At 29.5% G+C, this 19679-nt stretch overlaps 2 protein-coding genes across 15 annotated transcripts in view; one reads left to right on the top strand and one right to left on the bottom strand.

Annotated features, from left to right (window-relative positions):
* Positions 1-19679, top strand: part of LOC123299182 (RNA/RNP complex-1-interacting phosphatase) — a 125534-nt gene that overhangs the window by 13955 nt on the left and 91900 nt on the right. The window lies entirely within an intron of this gene.
* LOC123299183 (kallikrein-1-like) lies at positions 9313-12661 on the bottom strand. Of its 13 annotated transcripts, none has more exons than XM_044881467.1 (4): positions 12591-12661; positions 11064-11275; positions 9567-9975; positions 9313-9521 (listed from the first exon to the last, which is right to left on the bottom strand). In XM_044881467.1, the coding sequence occupies exons 1-4, from the start codon at positions 12637-12639 to the stop codon at positions 9445-9447; spliced, it is 747 nt and encodes a 248-aa protein (XP_044737402.1). In that variant the 5' UTR covers positions 12640-12661; the 3' UTR covers positions 9313-9444. The 13 variants fall into 13 exon arrangements, with proteins under 13 accessions (XP_044737402.1, XP_044737400.1, XP_044737401.1 ...); XM_044881465.1 differs by having other exon boundaries at positions 9313-9711; positions 9748-9975; XM_044881466.1 differs by having other exon boundaries at positions 9313-9705; positions 9748-9975.

Here is a 19679-nt window from a genome sequence, read left to right as displayed (position 1 = left end):
TAATCTTTTAAGTATGTAGCAACTGAATGTAAAAAACAAAAACGAAATGTTTTTGATTATTATAATTTAGCAATAAATTTTTTGAAAAATAGCATGCCAATATGTGACCTATGTTACTTATTCTAAAATGTTAAAAGGTTAATAACGTATGGACATGACAATATTCAGTAATTATGTATTGAATTTTGGTTGTTTGTTGTAAGGAGTTCTTCGACCACTTTTATGAAGGAAAGAAGAATAGTTCTTAATAATTTTTTTATATATTTATTTTTGTATTCTTTAAATTCCATACACAGCAGGTGAATTATATGTAAAACAAAATACGATTTAAATATCTTTTAAAAAAATATTGTATATGCGCGTATAACCTCTATACGACCATATAATGTAGTAACAACAAAAAATTTTCGTGATTACCATCAGTTTCGATTTTTTTTTGTAAGTGGATATATAGGTAGTCTATACATGCTTACATACTAGGAACATTACTGTATTATAATCGCTCATGTTACGGTTCTGTTGTCTGGAGAGATATGTCTTCGTTTGCGTGCATGGTCACTTTAAGACAATGCTCTCGATAATTGATACCATGTATTTTTATAATTTACAAGATTCGTAATTTGGATAAAATTCTGTCGCTGAGCGGCTGACGCAGTATACTTCTACTATGAAATCTAGTGCAAGCTTTGTCTTAGACGCCTCACTACCTTTGCTGCGACTGCAACTGGAAGGAGCCGTGCGGCTGTACCTCTCTTTGAGGAGTACTGACAGACCACAAAAAACATATATATGTAACAATTTGTTTATAAAAGACAAAAACAATTAATTAATTAGTTAACAAAAAAGACTTCCAAACTAGTGATTATAAGTGTTGATGACGAAAAACTTCTTCAGAGGTGATAGGGTACTGATATTTATGTGAAGAATCTGTTCTAAAATCATCCTTTATAAGATAAAACTGAGCGACGTTTACCTACACTAAAAAATTCTCGGATCTTTTTGTCACCCTGCAGTAAATGCTGATTGATAAGTTTTGCAAAGAAACATCCATCTTTCCTTGTTTTATATAAGTATGGACTTCAGCATTACCCTCAAGCATCATTTGTTCCAATAAAATTTCTTCTTTTTCAATATCTTCGAGTATTAATAGGCGTAATAGAATATCGCGGTCACTCATTTTTTTATTTCAGTTTAATTAACTTTACTTTGAAGGGCACAGCTGATGCTTCAGAACAAACAAAGACGTTTGGACGAAGAAACAAAGCACAAAAAATGATCAAAGCTCGAAAAATTTGAGCAGTAAGTCGGATTTGAATGCGGTTTTCGGCATTCGATTCGTTAGAGCGGCAAGAAATTTTGTAAGCTAGTCTGATTTATAAAAAAAATATGCAATTAGCATAATAAATATGCATTTTATAATTGCATTTTAATTGACCGTTAATATTAAATTCACAATTTTGTTAATAGTGATGAAAATGATTTCAAAATTGTTAAATGGGGATTTTTGGGGTCGCTGAACACGAATATTGTGACAATATTGGTAGAGGTACCTGGGTCTCAGGGTAAATGGTTTCTCGTCGTCTAGTGAAGTGTTCGGGAAATTCGTCATATAATCAGTTCAAACTCGTTACTCGGAGGTTTTTTGCGTCGCTGAACAAGAATATCGTGACGGAATTGGTCTCATAGGTACCTGGTGCAACGGTATCCCCGTCGCCTCCTGGAGTTTTCGAGAAATAATTCATATAATCAGTCCAAATTCGTTACAAGGTCTCAAAAGCCCCTTGTAACGATTTTATTGTATTTAATTACTGTAATCGCATAATTAGTAAATTGTCGGAAAAAGTTAAAAATAATCAACGAAACGTTGCAACTTTGGAAAATTAACATCTGTTAAAATTTATTTTGTCCAATTACCCATAACGTAGTAAATAAATAAAAAAACAATTGTAACCCATACAAATTTGATGATATATCAATTGACTTATTGAAAGTTTAAAATTTGGTGTGTTATGAATAATGATGTATCTTTGTAAATGATAAATTTAAAATGACATGACCTTTAATCTATGTACACACGCCACTCACATTACAAATACTACAGAGATTTATTTTAATTCGTGTAATAGCATATTTATAATTTTTATAATCAATGTAACTATCTATTTATAATATGAATGGTTAAGGCGTACTTTTTTATCGATAGATATATTAATAAATATATATGACATGATATACAGAGTGTTCTCACTTTAAATAGCCAAAATAAAAATCTATCAATCAAAATAAGTAACCATTTCCTCTGGAAATTTACTCGAAAACGCTTTGTTCAAGAGATGTCGATTTATTATAGAGATATAAAGTCATAAGAGTTGAGATAATCGAAATAATCTAAATTTACCTTTTGTTGGCTAACCAATAACAAATTATAAATGGAAATTATCATGGAAACTTCTGAAAGAAAACTCATGCAGGGTGCGTATAAAAGAAAAAATACACTAAAGAAAAATATGTATATAGGTATATAGGTATATTAAAATGAATATGTTTTTTAACAATACGTTTGGATGTAATAATAATTTTTCTCTGTACTCATTTTTACGAAAACATATCTGGAATCATTTTACATAGCGGAAAATTTTTCTGCTACTACACAAAGCGATTCTTTGTAATTACGTTTTAGAATAAATCTCGTACATCAATTAACAAATCATGCATTATTAATAATCGTTATAAAATTAGTGGAATATATTTGATTTTTTTGACAATAAATACGTCTGTGTTTTATATTTATATTAGTCCAATAACCCGACAAGGTGGCGCTTACAATGAAATTACAATTGTTTGTTAGCGCAATTAAATAAAAAATAAAATAAGAAGTGCCTTTGCACCATATTTGGAAAGACAGGGTCAAATAATGATTGCGATGATCAGTGAAGATTCTATACCAATATGATTATGTAGGTGGTTTTTATGTTCATTGTACTATCATATTGTACATATCATGTACAGTCATCCATGTTAAAATACTTTCCAATATAAATTCATTTTCTATGTATTTTAAAGCACAAATACAAAATTGTAAAAATTAATTACCATTTTATTAAATTTTTTCTGGAAACTTTTCCTCTCTTCGCCAGATTCAATAATCAATTCCTCCGCCAGGTTCAATCTTAGGATTCACTAGATTGTGGGTCAATTTTCAAGGAACTTTTAAGTGTTAAGGTTAAATGTCCATAAAATCACTTTTTTAGAGAATGAAATAAAATTTTGAGTAGACGTTAAGAAAAGCCTTCCGTTGAGGATTGCTTAATTCAAACCTTTTTCCCGATAGTTAAAAAATATATTAGCTTTCAAAGTTGGAAATGTTTGTAAGCGTTAAATTTACCATTTGATTAAAACTGACAATGAATTGTTTTTTTCAAAGACGATTTTTTAAAACGTTAATTTATGACTACTTTTTTGGTACCAAAAAAACGGTTCTTTCCCGTCTTGTTAAAAAGATAAAGACAAAAAACTATCTATAATTTATACAGCTGAGTATGTATAGTATTATTTTATATATGTACACATGCGATGTCTAAGTATTATGCACAATAACACGAAATAGTACAGGGTGTCTTTTTTAAGTTGACATTTGCTTGAAACTCGATGGAGGAAAATACTTCAAACGAAAAATGTTAGTTTCAAAGGCACACATCTTATACCGGCATCGAATTCGATCTCAGTTTTCAGATTCAATTAAAACCCCACTCTGATTCACAACTGGCAAACATTAAATGAACGGTTTGACTTACAAAGTTGTTCGAATTGAATCGAAGTTTAGCTTTTTGTGTTCAAATCAATTGGGTGTTCATTCAGTTTGAACAAAAACGGTCTTTATAGGTAAGAGTGTCTAGATTTCACAAGAAACAATCATAAGAAAGAACAATATTGTAACAGAAAATAATTTTGGGCACGTACGGTTTTCGGAAAAATGTTTCGAACAAAAAATGTTACTTTTTTAATTAACAACAACTTTCTTATTTTAAGTGTTCATTTATCGATTAGCAGTTATAGAGGAGAGGAAGCTTTTCATTGAATTTGTAAATCTAGGTCCAGTTGAATGACTGCATAAGATGTGCGCCTACATACTCGAAAATTTTCGCTTGAAGAATTTATCGATATCGAAATCGATTTTCGATATCGATATGTAGCTCCTACACCTCTCTATATACAGTAACTACAGTAACGTTCAGTGTGTATATAGAATTTTTTCTGTCTATAAACTAACTTGGGAATAAATTTATTAAACGTATTTATATTTGGTATAAATTTTTCTTCTATAATCCTCTTTTAATGCTGAATACAAGATTTGGTAATGTATTTTTATACATCCCAGAGAAGATAATATATATCATATGTTGCATATTATATAAAATGAAATTGTATAGTACAGCGGTTACTGGTCAAATACAGATCACAAATTGCATGGTTTAATATCTAACTGATCGAGTATGCCTTACCTTAAGTTGGAATCTTTGTACTGTGTATGTTTATCATATCGAAGTTTCCAAAAGAGCGTTTACCGTTTTCCGTTTTCGAAAACTAAAACCCCGACAATTACAAAATCGTACTCTTAAAAGTATGAAAACAAGCAAAAATTTTCATCCGAAATAGATAAAATCGTCATTACAGTCGGGGAACCTCTTTTCGGTCCTGTGGAAAACTGTTTAAACTTAGAGGGTCCCCCTAATGTAATGACGATTTTATTTATCATAACAATTTCAGATGAAAATATTATCTTGTTTTCATACTTTTAAGAGCGCGATTCTGTAATTGTCGGGTTTTAGTTTTCGAAACTTTATTTTATTTAAATCATTTTGGAGTTTTGGAGCATAATTTCCTGAGAAGGTATAACAACATACATATATTTGAAAAGTACTAAATAACTTTATGTCTTCTAGAGAGCGCCATTATCAATTTAATGTGACGTCACATAACCTATAACCAGTGGACGATCAAGACGCTTCTAACGATACATCATTTGTCAAATTATGATAAGTAGTTTAGAAGCTAGGTGTGAACAGATGAACATACATACATTTCGGTCAAACACATAACCCTCGACATTAATGACAAAAATTCAGAGATTATTCTTTGAATAACGCAGACCGGAGAACATCTCGGAAACCGAGGATTCCAGTCCATAACCGGGAAATTTGTACAGCCCTAAATTACAAGCTGTATGAGATTGAACGGAACATAAGGCCATTATGGTTTACAATATAACATTTTAATATCTCTATAATATAGATATGTTATTATTATTATTAAGTACGCTTCCTCTCCATACCATTATCTGTATTGACCTAAATATTACCATATAATACATTCACTTCATTTGTTTCATTTTTGCTTGCCAAAATGAGTAGATTATTTTATGGTATTTGCGCCAAACGATGTATATTCATTATTATATTTATTGGATATGTTGGGTACTTATATTTTATATGTAAAATGTTTGTATGTACTTGTATAATGCAATTTGTAAGTGGTAATATGGTCACAGATAACAAATATGTTTTTAATTTATTATAAGAAACAAGTGAAAACAAACAATTGACTGAATTAATTGTTGAAATACTATGTATAGACACTGTTGATTACTCTGTCGCATTATACATACATACATGCCTCACATACATAAATGATATTCCCAAATAATGCATAGTATATAATTTGCGCCTAATTTGCACCCTTACGGGTAAACAAAAGTTGTTTATTTTTTGATAAGATAGAAAAAATGTTTTAAACAAAAGTTGTTTATTTATTGATAAGGAACATTTTTTACATTTAAACTTTTGTTCTATCTCTAATGGTTTACAAAATGGGTCCTACAGACCCAAGACCCAATTGACCTATATTATTCATTTACGAACTCGACCTTACTCTTTACGTCCTAAGCACACTATAAAAATTTCATCTTGATATCTGTTTTCGTTTTTGAGTTATCGTGTTGAGACAGGTGGAAAGACGGACAGTTGTACAAACAATAAATATGTTAGAGCGTTACAAACTTGGGACTAAACTTAGTATACCTTGGTATATTTCATATACATGGTATAAAAACAACTTGTGTGTAAAGTACCGACGTTAACATCTCCCTTAATGATTCTGTATCGCATACCATACATGGGACAATATCAAATGATGTAATCGATATCGTTAATGCGTCTTAGAACTTTGCCCTCAGTTAGTTTGTTTTAAAGAATGGAGTTTGTTTTAGAACTATTTTTAACTCCTGAACCAAACGAGGGGAGTAATAAGTTTGACCGCTCTGTGTGTCTGCCTGTGGCATCATAGTGCCTAAACGGATGAATGGATTTTAATTTCTATGATCTATGATCATCATTTGGAACCATAAATTAAATGATTCTGTACAAATTTAAAATGGTAAATGTCAAACAAATCATGGCCAATTTTTCTGATACACTCAATGAATCAAGAGAGGGTGGAAGCTATAAATGGGTGGTTTTTACTTTTAAGTCCAGTGAAGCGGGTGGGTAATTAATAATACCAATTAATTAGTATTAACTTATAAAATTAGTTTTAATCAAAATAAATTAAATAGATCACTTAATTGAATTCTTCGGTGGTATGATGTGTAGTATACTACTTTAGTACGAAGAAGTAGTAATAATAAAATCATAATAAATATGAATATTAATTTTCTATACATTTTTGTACATAACTGTAAATTAATTCTGATAGTAATCAAAGAGGTAATAAATTATGTAATAATATTCAAAATAAATGTTATTTTAATTAAACTACTTGCACAGATTCAAAAAGACCAATCATATTTATATATAAACAGTGGCTTTTTATCATGATTCAAATGATAATAATATTATTATGTATTAATATTTTATTATTATAGATTTATATTTATTTATTTATTTCTTTATATTAGCACGTGTGTTATTTTCTCACGTTTTAATTTTTGACATAGTTTAAAAGCCATTAATATTTCTGGTTACGGATTTACGCGTCTCGTAAAACAGAATATACAAGGTGGTCTAAGTTATATAACAGCAGGATTTATCAAATATTAGATAACGATAAAATAATGAAGACTTCACAAGCATGGGCATTGCATAACTGCACAACGTATGTATTTCCAATAAAGATAGTCAAGTAGGGATTTTTATCTTGAAACGGGGTGATGGCACATATATCTACCGCGGTAGGCACGCAAAATCGGATAAAAATACCAAGAAAAAATTTCCATAACTCCGATTGATAATAATAGGCCAAATACCTGCTTATTATTTACCAACAGCCAGGAGGATTTAGTATTTGAGCGTATTATTTTTAATTATTAGCCATTGGTGATTAAATCAGAGTTTTCTGTCTTGACTGATTTTTCGCTTTTGACTAGAAGTGCTAGAAATTGGTGATGGTTGCGCGTGGCTAGCATATAAAAAACGAATTCATTTTTTTAAACATATGCGTTTTGGTAAGGGCAAAAGCGTTGAAATAAGATCCTAGGTTTGAAAACATTTTTCGCGTTTTAGATGTTTGTGAGAATGAAAATCGAAAAAGTGAACACCGAGAAAGCTGAATTCTCGAATCGTTTTAGTCTACACTAATATGTTTTTCTGCTTCTATGAGCCAGAATCCACAAAATGAGAAATCTTAGACATGCTTCTATATTACGGTCCAAACTCTTTAATTAACTTCTTTAGGCGCGTTGGGCAGTTTTTGATACATACGACATTGAAAACAACGGGTCTCACTTGATCACTTTTGCTAAGCGACATTGGGCACCCTTAGTTCTAGGATGAGTGACCGCTTGAAAATACTTGTGTTGTTGCTTTTTTTTGTTATTTATAATAGTTTTTTATACATACGCTAATAATTTCAATTTCAAATTATGAAATAATTATTTATACTATAATTAACTGAAATATTAAAAAAAAAACACAGTTATTTCAAAGTTCCTCGACAGTGTCCACGACTGACTATCTTTTTTTAATTTTTCAGTTTACAATATTTTATACAATGGGGTTTCTTGATTTTTAAAATTTATTATTTGTATTTACTTTTAAGACAAAGACTGTGCAGTTGCAGACAAAAAAATGATGATGATAATAAGAAAGGCGTAATTCTTTTTTATTGTACACATATTTTGTATGTAACAATAATGATTTATGTTTATTGTTATAATACCAATTACAAACCAATATGATAATTTATTATTTATTTAATTATCTTTGTTGTTTTTATAAATCGGTTTTCCATTTAAAATGGCAAGAAATTTTAACTTTAATTGTACAACATGCGAATGAGACATGAAAATCCTCTTTATACCATGCATATATGAAATATACATAGTATATTAAGTTTAGTCCCAAGTTTGTAACGCTTAAAAATAATGATGCTAGGAAAAAAATTTTGTCATAGCTGTTCATAAAATCACCTAATTAGTCCATTTCCGGTTGTCCGTCCGTCCGTCCGTCCATCCGTCTGTGGACACGATAACTCAAAAACGAAAAAAGATATCGAGCTGACAGCGTACTCAGGACGTAAAAAGTGAGGTCAAGTTCGTAAATGAGCATCATAGGACAATTGGGTCTTGGGTCCGTAGGACCCATCTTGTAAACCGTTAGAGATAGAACAAAAGTTTAAATGTAAAAAATAAAAAACTTTTGTTTGAAACATTTTTTTGTAAACATCACTGTTTACCGACGAGGGCGTTAATTAGGTGCAAATTTTATAGTATGTATTAATATAGGAATATCAGTTGTGTGTGTGTCTATTTAAAAGTGAATATCTTTTGTTATTTACGTGACGTCAAAAAAACAAACGATTGCGCATCAACACTGTCTATACATTTTTGTATGTGTTATGTGATAAAGAAATCAACACTGACTATGCATGGTATTTCAACAATTAACAATTGTTTCTTTTCACTTGTTTTAAATAATATTTTGTGGCAAATTGCATGCTATATGATACCAGCATGTCAAATGTACCCACATCTTTGCCGGCAGACGCGTATACGAAATATTTAATTATTCAATACTCGAACGCATATATTCGGTTCAATGCGTGTGTGTCTGTCTGTCTGTGGCATCGTAGCTCCTAAACGGATGAACCGATTTAATTTTTTTGGTTTCGTTTGAAGGTAATTTAACGGCGAGTGTTCTTAGCTATCAAGTGCGAGTTTAGAGTTTCGTACCCGAAAAAAGTGGCGACGATTTGTAAATTTCACTTTTAGTAAACTTTCGAAAAAAAAAATTAAAAAACATGCAAGTTCTCTATTGCAATAAAGAGTAATGTGCCCTTAATTTATTATATTGAAAAATATTACATAAATTACAAATTCGTTATTTCATGCATATCAATCAATTTGAATCCCGTTTTCAGATATAAATGCTTCGTTGCCAATCATCGTCATCGTTATCGTCCTTTGTTTTCTGACATAGTTTTTTTTATCCATTCAGCATATGGTTTATAGAATGACTTCGTGTAAGAACTATAGGTTCCTGAACATCCGACCCCGTTTACTTCTTCTCCAACATGAGCCATTCCACAAAGAGTTTCATTTCCTTTAATGTCCATGGTCATTGGTCCACCGCTGTCACCTACGCATGAGTTTGTGCTAGTTTCAGTTGGATCGAAGCATAGAACATCTTTTGGGCATTCATCCTTGTCTTTCAACTTAACTTGAGTTTGTCTTAGGATAGTCTCTACCGAATCTACTTTTGGATCTGTACGACCCCATCCATAAAGAGTTGCATACTTGCCACCATAATTTATATCATCGTCAAGTAGCATTGGAATTGGTTCAACATTTGTAGGTTCTTTTTCTAAGAGCAACAAAGCTATATCGTCATCTATATGATTTTCTTTAGAATATAAGAAATGTTCTAAAACTGTTATGAATTGTCCACGAGTCCAGTCATTGTTGCCCACGCTCACTTCATATTTCTATAAAATAATTTTTTTTTTTAATTGTATCTGAGATTCAGATTATTTCAGATTAGGAGTGTTAAAAATTTGATCGCTATTTGTGTGTGTCTGTGTGTCTGTCTGTGGCATCGTAGCACCTAAACGGATAAACCGATTTTGATTTTTTTGGTTTTCATTTGGAAGGTTATTTAAATAAATTTGAATTTAGGGTTCCGTACGCGTAAAAACTAAAAAGTTGGGGATGATCTTCCAAACTGGCTCAATTTGGAAAATGCTGTAAAGAAAAAGGCAATTTAATGGAGAGTGTTCTTAGATATGTTTAAAATGCGAGTTTAGGTTTTCCTTCTAGAAAAATTTTTTGGGGGTTTTTAAAATTTTTTAAATTTCACTTGTTTCGAGTAATTTCAATTTTAAGAGGCAAAGTTTATTGAGATTTTTTTTTCTATCATAGTTTCAAAAACGTCTAAAATTTTCAAATTAAAATTGTAAAATTGATTAAAGTTACAGACATTACGATGAGATCAAATACCCTAACTGGATAGGACAATAAAAACTCAAAGCGCGTTTATGTCAAATCTACATTTTCAACCTTGCGGATTTTGGATTGAATTTAATTTTTGGCACTAAAATGTAACACCAAATTTTGTTACATCATATTTGGCCACAGAGGTGGCCAAATTGATACATGGTTGAGCATAGGTGTTTTAAGTTCTATTTATTACTGTTTCTATTGATTTTTAAAGACGAAAAAAAGAAAAAAAATGCAATCAATTTTTCAAAAAATAATAAATCATACACTTTTTAAGGTATGATATATACTTTCTTTAAATATTTAATTACTCTTTAATAATATTTCGCTATTTTCATAAAAAGTAGGTAAATGACTAATTTTTGTAAAAACTAACTTATCATTGAAAAGTTCAAAACAAATGAAAACATGAAAACCTATTCATAAAAAACTAATCGGATTATTGGAAGTAAATTCGAATTATTTATTTACATAGTTTTATAGAATCGCTCGCCACGCATTTAAATTGTATGTACGTACACAGATGGGGTTGACGACAGGAAAAACGTCTGCTTAATATATTAAATAGTTTACTTACGTCACTATATTCTTTTGTATTATTATCCAATAAACAATGTTTTGCTGTTATAACCCATTTTGGATCAATTAAACTACCTCCACAATCGGTACTTATAGCTCTACCTTTCGGCGTATTTTCGTCCTTGACTACTATTCTAGCTACCCATGGATGAGATTCTTCTGATACCGTACCATTAATAATACGAGATGAAAATGGTGTACCTTTCACATCTAAAAATAATTAATTATTACATTACAAAAAATATTAGTAGGTATATTGTGCAACTTAATAGGTAATAAACTTTGCATTCAGAATTTAATGAAACTTGGCATGGTTGTCCATTATTATATCATAATTAACCAGTTAAATTTTTAGTGGCCTTCAGAGAACTGAAAAAAAGATATTTTAAAGATATTTTAACATTGATTCTTATGGGAAATCACAGATTTTATTATATTTCACAAAACTGGACGTTCTTCATTTTTAGTACTCTGAAGGCCCCTAAAAATTTAACTGGTTAATTATAATTTAATAATGGACAACTATGCCAAGTTTCATAAAATTCTGAATGCAAAGTTTATTACCGATAGTATTACCTTAACTAAAAAATGTTTAATTAATTGACGAAAAATTAATTGATTATGTTTAATTAATTGACGAATTAATTTTTTGGTTTCGTGATACCTTTCTTATATATATACTTAAACAGATCACGCCAAAAAGTTTAAAATATTTTAATACTTTCTTTATAATAATTTTTTTAAGTTACTCAAAAATGTGTAAAAAGGGAAAATCATGCATTTTAGGTTGACTAAAAAAATTATTAAAAGGAATTTTTTGACTTCGTGGCGCTCTTCTTATATATTGTTATGTAACTGCCTTGGTTAAGGGTCCAGGGAAGATGCTGCCACCAAAATTTAATAGTAATAATCACTGTATGAATTTTGAATATTTAGCTTGCCTTTAAATATAAAACATTTAGGTCAAAATATAAAATATTGTGACGTAAATATTAAATATTAAATATTAATTTTTGCTGACCAGCTAAATAAATCAAACCATGTTACTATTTCAACTTATTTTATAACACCATTAAAATATTATTACTTAATAATACTAATTTTTGACTGACTGTGTGTTAGAAACCACGTTTTTAAGGATAACGCCGTCTAGGGCCTAACAATATATACTTCACAAGATCACGTCATAAAAGTTTAGAAAATTTTAAAACTGTGTTTTTAATTAAGTATTTTTTTTAAGATATCAAAAATTTCATAAAAAATAAAAAATCAAGAATTTATTGTCTAAACTCAAAAAAAAAAAAAAAAAATTATAAACAAAGTATTAAAATTTTTCAAACTTTTATGACGTCATTTTGTTAAGTACGAAGATAAAAAAATTTACACCAATTATTTAAACATTTTTTAAGACATACATTTTTTCTAGACATCATTCTGAATTTAACGTATTTTTAAAACCATTATTTGTATATTTCCCCAATTTTAACTTATTGACTAGACTAGATAGGTGTGCTGTACTACTTACATGAAAAAGCACAGACAAAAGTAAACCATATTTTAAAACAAAACATCATGAATAGAAAGTTTTAAATCGCTTTTAAACATAAAAGTATTTTCGCTGAGTTTATATACGATTTTTAGTAAATGAGCTATTTTTTAATTGTTATTGTTATGTATATTATTTAAAGAAATTCGCAATTATTCACATTTAGAAAATAATTCGAAATCCAGAACTACATTTTATTGATCAGGGGACAGTGGGGATGAAAGATTAATGTTTTAAAGGCTTTTAATTTTTTTAAACGTTTCTGATTGCATCTCATAGCTCTTTCAGTTTTCTTTGAGGACTTGCAAAGTTTTGTGGACGGCTGTTATCGGGTGACGTGCTGGTTTATTGCTGCTTTTAAAAAACTGAAACAGTTATGAGTATGGTACGATCAGCACCGGTCATAAAAAGTAAAAGTTTCTAAACATGGGACTCTTTCATACCCACTCTCCTCTACTTTTTAGCAAACATTAATTGAACTTGAACTTCTAATTTATGAACACATAAAGAAATTAATTATTGTTCCTGATATAATTAACATTTTCTAAAAAAGAGACATTCCGTACACAAGATAACAACTTTGTAGTTAATTGTTTAAATATTCTAAATATGTTTGAGTATGAATTTTTGAACTATTTCTAATTATATACATTGTAGATATCCATAGTTGTAAAAAATCCATATAGACAAATAAATACATAATGTGTATTTATCTCTGAATGGAAATTGAGGCGGGTCTATAGGGTTGATGGTAAAAAGGTTTCAAACAAAAGTGTTCAAATGACTTGCTGGTTTACGAACTCAAAGTAGCTCTAAAACCATGGGTGACACTTGAAAAACAAAGTTCTGTATGGTAATTAGGTCAAGAGACCGTAGAAATAACAAAAAAATTAAAGAAATCAACGGATTTATTAAGATCTATAATTATAATCTAATCATAGTTTCTTTTACTTGTAACTACAAAAATAGACATACGAAATTAACAAAAATGTATTTTTATATTTCCGCTCTCCGACCTACTTTTTATAAATTTTAACCATATTTTATATCTTGCCATTTTCTTCTATTTATTAATTAATAATCTTGAACAAAGAAAACACCTAATTTTTAGCCAATAAAATCAAAACAAGACGTTTTATACTCATATGTCAAAGTAAAAATTAGACCTATTTTACCATTAATTTACGTTAAATGCGATTTAATCAATGAAAATGAAAGTTTGGAATGCAATTTTTAACTCGTAAAATATTAAAATTTTTAATCAAATGAGTGAACTTTGAATTTCATTCTTGGGAATCACAGGGGGGCAGCTGCTCTCTCTCCCCCTTCGGGATGCCCATAATTTGAACCATCTTTTCGTAAGTAAATGCATAATAGTAGAAATGTCTTAGCAGTTATTCACAAGGATATATGTATGTATGTAATTATGAATAATACATTTTCACGTTGTTAAAATATGTATTAATTAAGATTGTTTGTTAATTCTTGTAATAAAAATACCATAACATTTTTACGATAATTTAATGTCTTTTGTTGTTGTTGTTGTTGTTGTTGTTTGTTGTCGATATTTGGGGATGGTAGAACCATAATGATCTAAGTAACATTTTAGTTTTGAGAAAATAAAGAAAAAGTGTTTTAAGTTGTAAAGAAAAATTAATGATTTTACTTGTTTATTTAAACCGACTAAGTGGCCGAGCGAGTAAAGGTGCAATCACCTTTACTGATTGGCTTCTTAATTGGGAGGCTGCGGGTTCGAATCCAGCTAGCGACAGTCTGATTAATTGTAATTATTGGGGCGGTAAATTGATGACACTGTCGTCGGTTGGATAACAACGAAGTAACTGATTCCATCCACATCATAAATTTAATTATATATATTATGATGTAATTCATAATTAAGTATTAAATTGATGTATTTAGCCTTTGTTATAGACGTATATATGTCTGAGAAACGGAGATTAAACTTCTTTATTATTATTAATATTATTATTACCTACTGGTTTATATTTACAAGAATAATGTATGGCACATACATATTAAAAATTAATTTTTTAGAAATCGGAATTTTTGAAGGAAAAGAATGGTAATTTAGATTGATTTTGGGTGACATGAAAGAATTATGAAGAATTCTGTTTCTATCGTGCTCAAAAGCCAAAATCTCTATTTTAAGGGAAATGTTGCTTGGATTACTTTGGTTCTACCATTGCCATTTATTCATTATCAACAAATGTTGATTTTGTTTTTAAACTTAAATTATTCATGTATTTTGTTCTGCATATTTTATTCAGAGTTGGATTCAACTTTCAAGGTACGTTTATGAAATTGCCTTACAGTTGTTATTGATACGCAAAATAAAGAATGCAATAACACTGGTCAACACAAATATTGTCATAGAAGCACGAGTTTAAATTTTGGAAGGTTTTTGACGTGGTATACACGAATCTGAGTGCAAAATTGCTACAGCACGTTACGTTTTCGAGAAATTCGCACCTTAATATGGACAAAAATTTTTTTTCTGTATTATTTCTTCTCCTAAATTCGAAATCTCGTTTCAGGGTGAAAAATTGTATTCCTAACGTGGTATATATTATAAGTTGTAATTAAAGCGAAGACGTCATTTCCTTCACTCGTCAAGATTTTTTTATAGCTTTCCTTGCAAAGACTCACAACATCAAAAAGTGACAAATTCTGAGACGCGTAGTGAGATTTGTATCATCCTTGCAGCACTTCGCTTGGTTGATGTGCTAACATGAATAAAAGAAAACAGTTCATATATAAAGGATTAAAAAAAGGAATTGAAGAAGGAACTGAACGAAATTTGAAGGCCTGTTATTAACTGTTTTTTCGGTTTTTATAGAAAAGCTTTACAGAATTTTTTTTAAATTAACAGGTGAATAAATATTAGATAAGAAACTACAACTTTCGACCATACTCTATTTTATGCTCTGTTTCCATTGGTAAAATCAACTTTAACGGAAGTTTAAGATTTAAATTTCCGTTCTAGAGGAAAATTTGTAAAATTGTGTAAACATTTAAAATTTTTTAATTCTTGATTTTATATAATAATTATTATAACATATTTTATGAATGCATTCCTGTAAAATTTATTATTTATTTAATGAATACTAGAGATATAAATATTAATTATAATAATTAGTATTATTTTATAATTAGTAGTGAAATATGAAGAGGAATATTTTAGAATTCATAATCATAATAACTATCAATCAGTGAATATGTAACTACATTTTAAGAAATATTGTATGAAAATTATAATTATTTTAATTATGTTTTACAATATATGTGTAAAACCATTAATTCTATACCTATGTAAAACAGTTTTATACCGATACAGTTCTGCGTATCTTCGTGAAATTTTAGTTTCTGGAGTGTTTTAGTTTTATAAAACGATATAGGACAGGCGATAAAGACGACAGGCTCTAGATAGATTTGAGTTCGCAAAAATCAAGGACCGCATTTTACAATTTATTTTTGCTCAGAAAAGCTTTTAGATTAATATTCCGGACATTGGTTCAGAATCTCTCTTTTCCAGAATCTCTATTGGTTCAATTTTAGTCTCTCTCGTCTTCCACAGAAACAATCAAATGCCATTTTTTTTTCACGAAATAACAAGCTATCCGAGGTTTTTTGGATAATTTTACGACAAAAAAAGTCCTTGTGATTTTTTTCTAAAGGTCACCGTTTTTGAGTTATTAACAGTTAATGTTTGGAAAAACTCCAGAAAAAGGTTATTTTCCAAGCTGAAAATTAATGCAAATAAATTACATTTTTGAGCTTATCAAAATCTTAAATTTATCTTTGAATATCTTTAATAAAGTTCTGAAGAGTTACTATAGATTATTTGATTTTAAAGCCTCAATTTTTACTCGTTAAATAGTGTCCACAACTTTAGTTTTTGGTTGCAACTTCGGGCAAAATTTTGGTGTTCATTTTCTCTGAAAATTTAAAAGATAGAGAGTTGGGAATTTGTAGATAGCTTCAATTAGTGAGCCTTTGAAAAACTAAAAAAATATGATAGAAAATTCTTTGAAAAATTTTCAAAACTAGAACAAATGAATGCCGGACACTGACACCGATATGAATACATAGTCTATCCCTAATCTCTATGTATGCTAAGATCTTGAAAAATTGCGCAACGGATTCTGATGCGGTTTTCTAATAGATAGAGTGATTCAAGAGAAAGTTTTTCATGTATAATACATGCATAATATAGTAGAGTTAGGAGTTAATAGGGGTTGAAAGGGATGTACTTCAAAAACTTAAAAAGTTGTGTATCGATTAAGCTCAAATATTGACAGGATATGCAGCCGCCTTCAAGTATTCTTTTTATCTATTTTTAATCTTGGGGGGGGGGGGGGTGGGTGGAAAAGTGAAACGAGAAAGCGGGAATGAATAATCGAATATTTTCAAATATACCACAGGGTATCAAATAAAAGTTTGGAAGTTGCCCAGTAAAGCGGGTAGTTCACAGTTAGTTGTCTATATACTGTATTTCAACAATTAATTATTTTAAATAAAATTATAATTTTTGTTTTTTAACTACTTTAAATATATTTTTTCATTTTCTAAAATATTATCCCATGTATTTTGAAATCTTGTAACTAAAAAAATAACATTAAAAACGATTGTTTATATACTGTGAAGAACATTCAGCGTGAACATACTTTACTATTCCATTGGGGGTACCGCGTTTGTACCTTTTATGAAATGCTTTCTAAGGAAGGCGCCACATTATGTGTGCCTTTATTATAATAATATTCATATTTGTTACATTAACATCACAAGAACACGCCATGTCTACTTATTAGCTAGCGTTATATGTTTTCATTAATTTTTTCACGCGAACAATTCGTGTTAGCTTACCGAAAAAATTTTCAAATATTTAAAAAAAAATTAGGAAAAGTTACGGCAAATTATTCTGAGAAACTGAAACTTATATGGAATTATGTGGACAATTTGCGTTTGACGATTTTTGGTAGGAGAAAATCTTATGGGTTCGCGTCAGTATTGATGATGCATCAATGTCAGCAAAATACCACATTGAAAACAACGGTTTTAGCCAAATCAGTGAAGTTAATCGATATTGGGCATATTTAGATCTAGGATGGGAAATCGTTTTAAAACATTGCGTTTTGTTGCTTTATTCAAAATTATTCATAGGTAATAGTTTCTAACCTCCGAATTTTAAAAAGGGGTAATAGTTTGACCGCTATGTGTGTGTGTCTGTCTATGTGTCTGTCTGTGGCATCGTAGCCCCTAAACGGATGAACCGATTTTGATTTTCTTGGTTTTGTTTGAAAGTTAATTTAATGGAGAGTGCTCTAAGGTCTATTTTGCGTGCAAATTTAGGCGATGATGTTCCAAATCAGCTAAGTTTGGAAAAGGTTTTAAGGAAAGAGGCAATTTAGAGTGTTCCTAGGAACACTCACCTTTTAGGAGAGTGTTCCTAGATATGTTTCAAATGCGAGTTCCGTAGCCGAAAAATTTACCTTGTCATATTTGATACTCAAGTTTCATACTAGTGTTTGAAGATTACCACTAGATTTTTCTTACGCTTAATGATAAATTTCGCTGGAGGCCTCTGAATATGTCTTTTTTATGATGAAAGCTTTTTGAATTTTTGTCTTATTAGTTTGTAAATTTAAGTTTCTGGTTTGAGCTTGACTAATACAAAAAATAGTCACGCTAGCTTGTGACTTGCCTTGGCGTTACAAAAAATATTCATAAAATGAATAATATAAACAGATGGTCAAATTAATGATGTGTTGACGAGAGAAAGTAACAATTGTGGCATTTTTTTAAGATTAATAATACACAAGAAATAATTTTATGATCGTATTTGTTTTAAAATGAAATTAAAATATATGTTTTAAATATTACCAAATTTTAAGATCAACGCCTTTAATGGATCTTTTTATTGTTTAAAATTTTAAAAATGTTAGTACATCCATCTTGTCAAATCACATCAACTTAACAGCGAAGGTAAATGGTAGCCGTTTACTGGTTTACTGGTTCCCACCAGATGATATTGATGGTAGTAGTGGATATTAACGGTCAACTATTTAAGAAGGACTGAACAGTTTGTTTGAAGTTATACATTTTGGTGATATAGTAGAGCGATTGTGAAAACAATCGACTTTCCTGTCAAAGGTTCAATGATTATTTTCTATATGCAATTAAGTTTCAGAAATTATTTTCTCTGATATCTGATTATATAATACGTGTTTCCTAAAGTGAGAAATATTTTTCATTATATCTGGAGTTGCGTAGCAAATAATTTATTGTAGATAAGTAATAGGTTCTTATAATAAGCGAAAGAACTTCTGATTTTGAATTGAATTCTAGTTGTGTAGATCAACTAATCGATGCCTGAAAAATTAAATTCTCATGAAGGTGAATATCGTCGCTTGTTTTTGTTTCTAAATAAAAAAAATTTTGTAGTTGAAATTTTCTTTGTGGTTTCATTGTTACGAGCCTATTACATTTTTTATCTGGTGAAACTATTCAAAATGGAGCTTTTTTACAAAAAATATTAAAGCTAATGGCAAGCTTAAAATTTAAGAGCTTATCCCAAAAATTGGACGTTATTTGGGATGTCGAATGCACTGCTAGGTAGCTCATTTACAAAATTTTTTGCGTTTCTTATTCAATTTGTTTCTTATTAGAGAAGATAAAAAAAAGGCAAATAAAATAAAAACATAATATTTACAAAAAGTGTTTACTACAAGTTGGCGGTAATAGCTCTAAAATGGGATGCAAATCGGTTCACTCTAGCATCGCTTTCAATGGTCAGACACAGCCATATTAGCCATAATTACAAAAAAACATATTTTTGTGAAAAAAAAACCTAATATAAAAAATAATATTGTTTATTATTGCAATAAAATAAAATTGTTTATTTTTTTGGTAGATTTTGGACAATTAGGTACTGATTTTAACTATTTTCAACAAATTTCACAAAGATTTAAGCCCATAGACCAAAAAAACTTTTCCAGAATCGTGGAAATCGTTTTGTAAAACCATTAACGAGGAAAACGCATTTAAAAT

The sequence above is a fragment of the Chrysoperla carnea genome, chromosome 4 (assembly GCF_905475395.1).
Source record: "Chrysoperla carnea chromosome 4, inChrCarn1.1, whole genome shotgun sequence".
NCBI classification, from domain to species: Eukaryota; Metazoa; Arthropoda; class Insecta; order Neuroptera; family Chrysopidae; genus Chrysoperla; species Chrysoperla carnea.
The sequence above is the reverse complement of the archived record's forward strand: the minus strand, read 5'-3'. Positions and strand labels throughout refer to the sequence as shown.

Bases quoted from the DNA above. Each gene is read 5' to 3' on its own strand.
- LOC123299183 (XM_044881463.1), bottom strand. From the start codon at position 12,639: ATGATGTTTTGTTTTAAAATATGGTTTACTTTTGTCTGTGCTTTTTCA. The intron at 11,276-12,590 runs GTAAGTAGTACA...AATTATTTTTAG, and splicing joins TTTTGTCTGTGCTTTTTCAT to ATGTGAAAGGTACACCATTT. The intron at 9,976-11,063 runs GTAAGTAAACTA...ATTATTTTATAG, and splicing joins ATACAAAAGAATATAGTGAC to AAATATGAAGTGAGCGTGGG.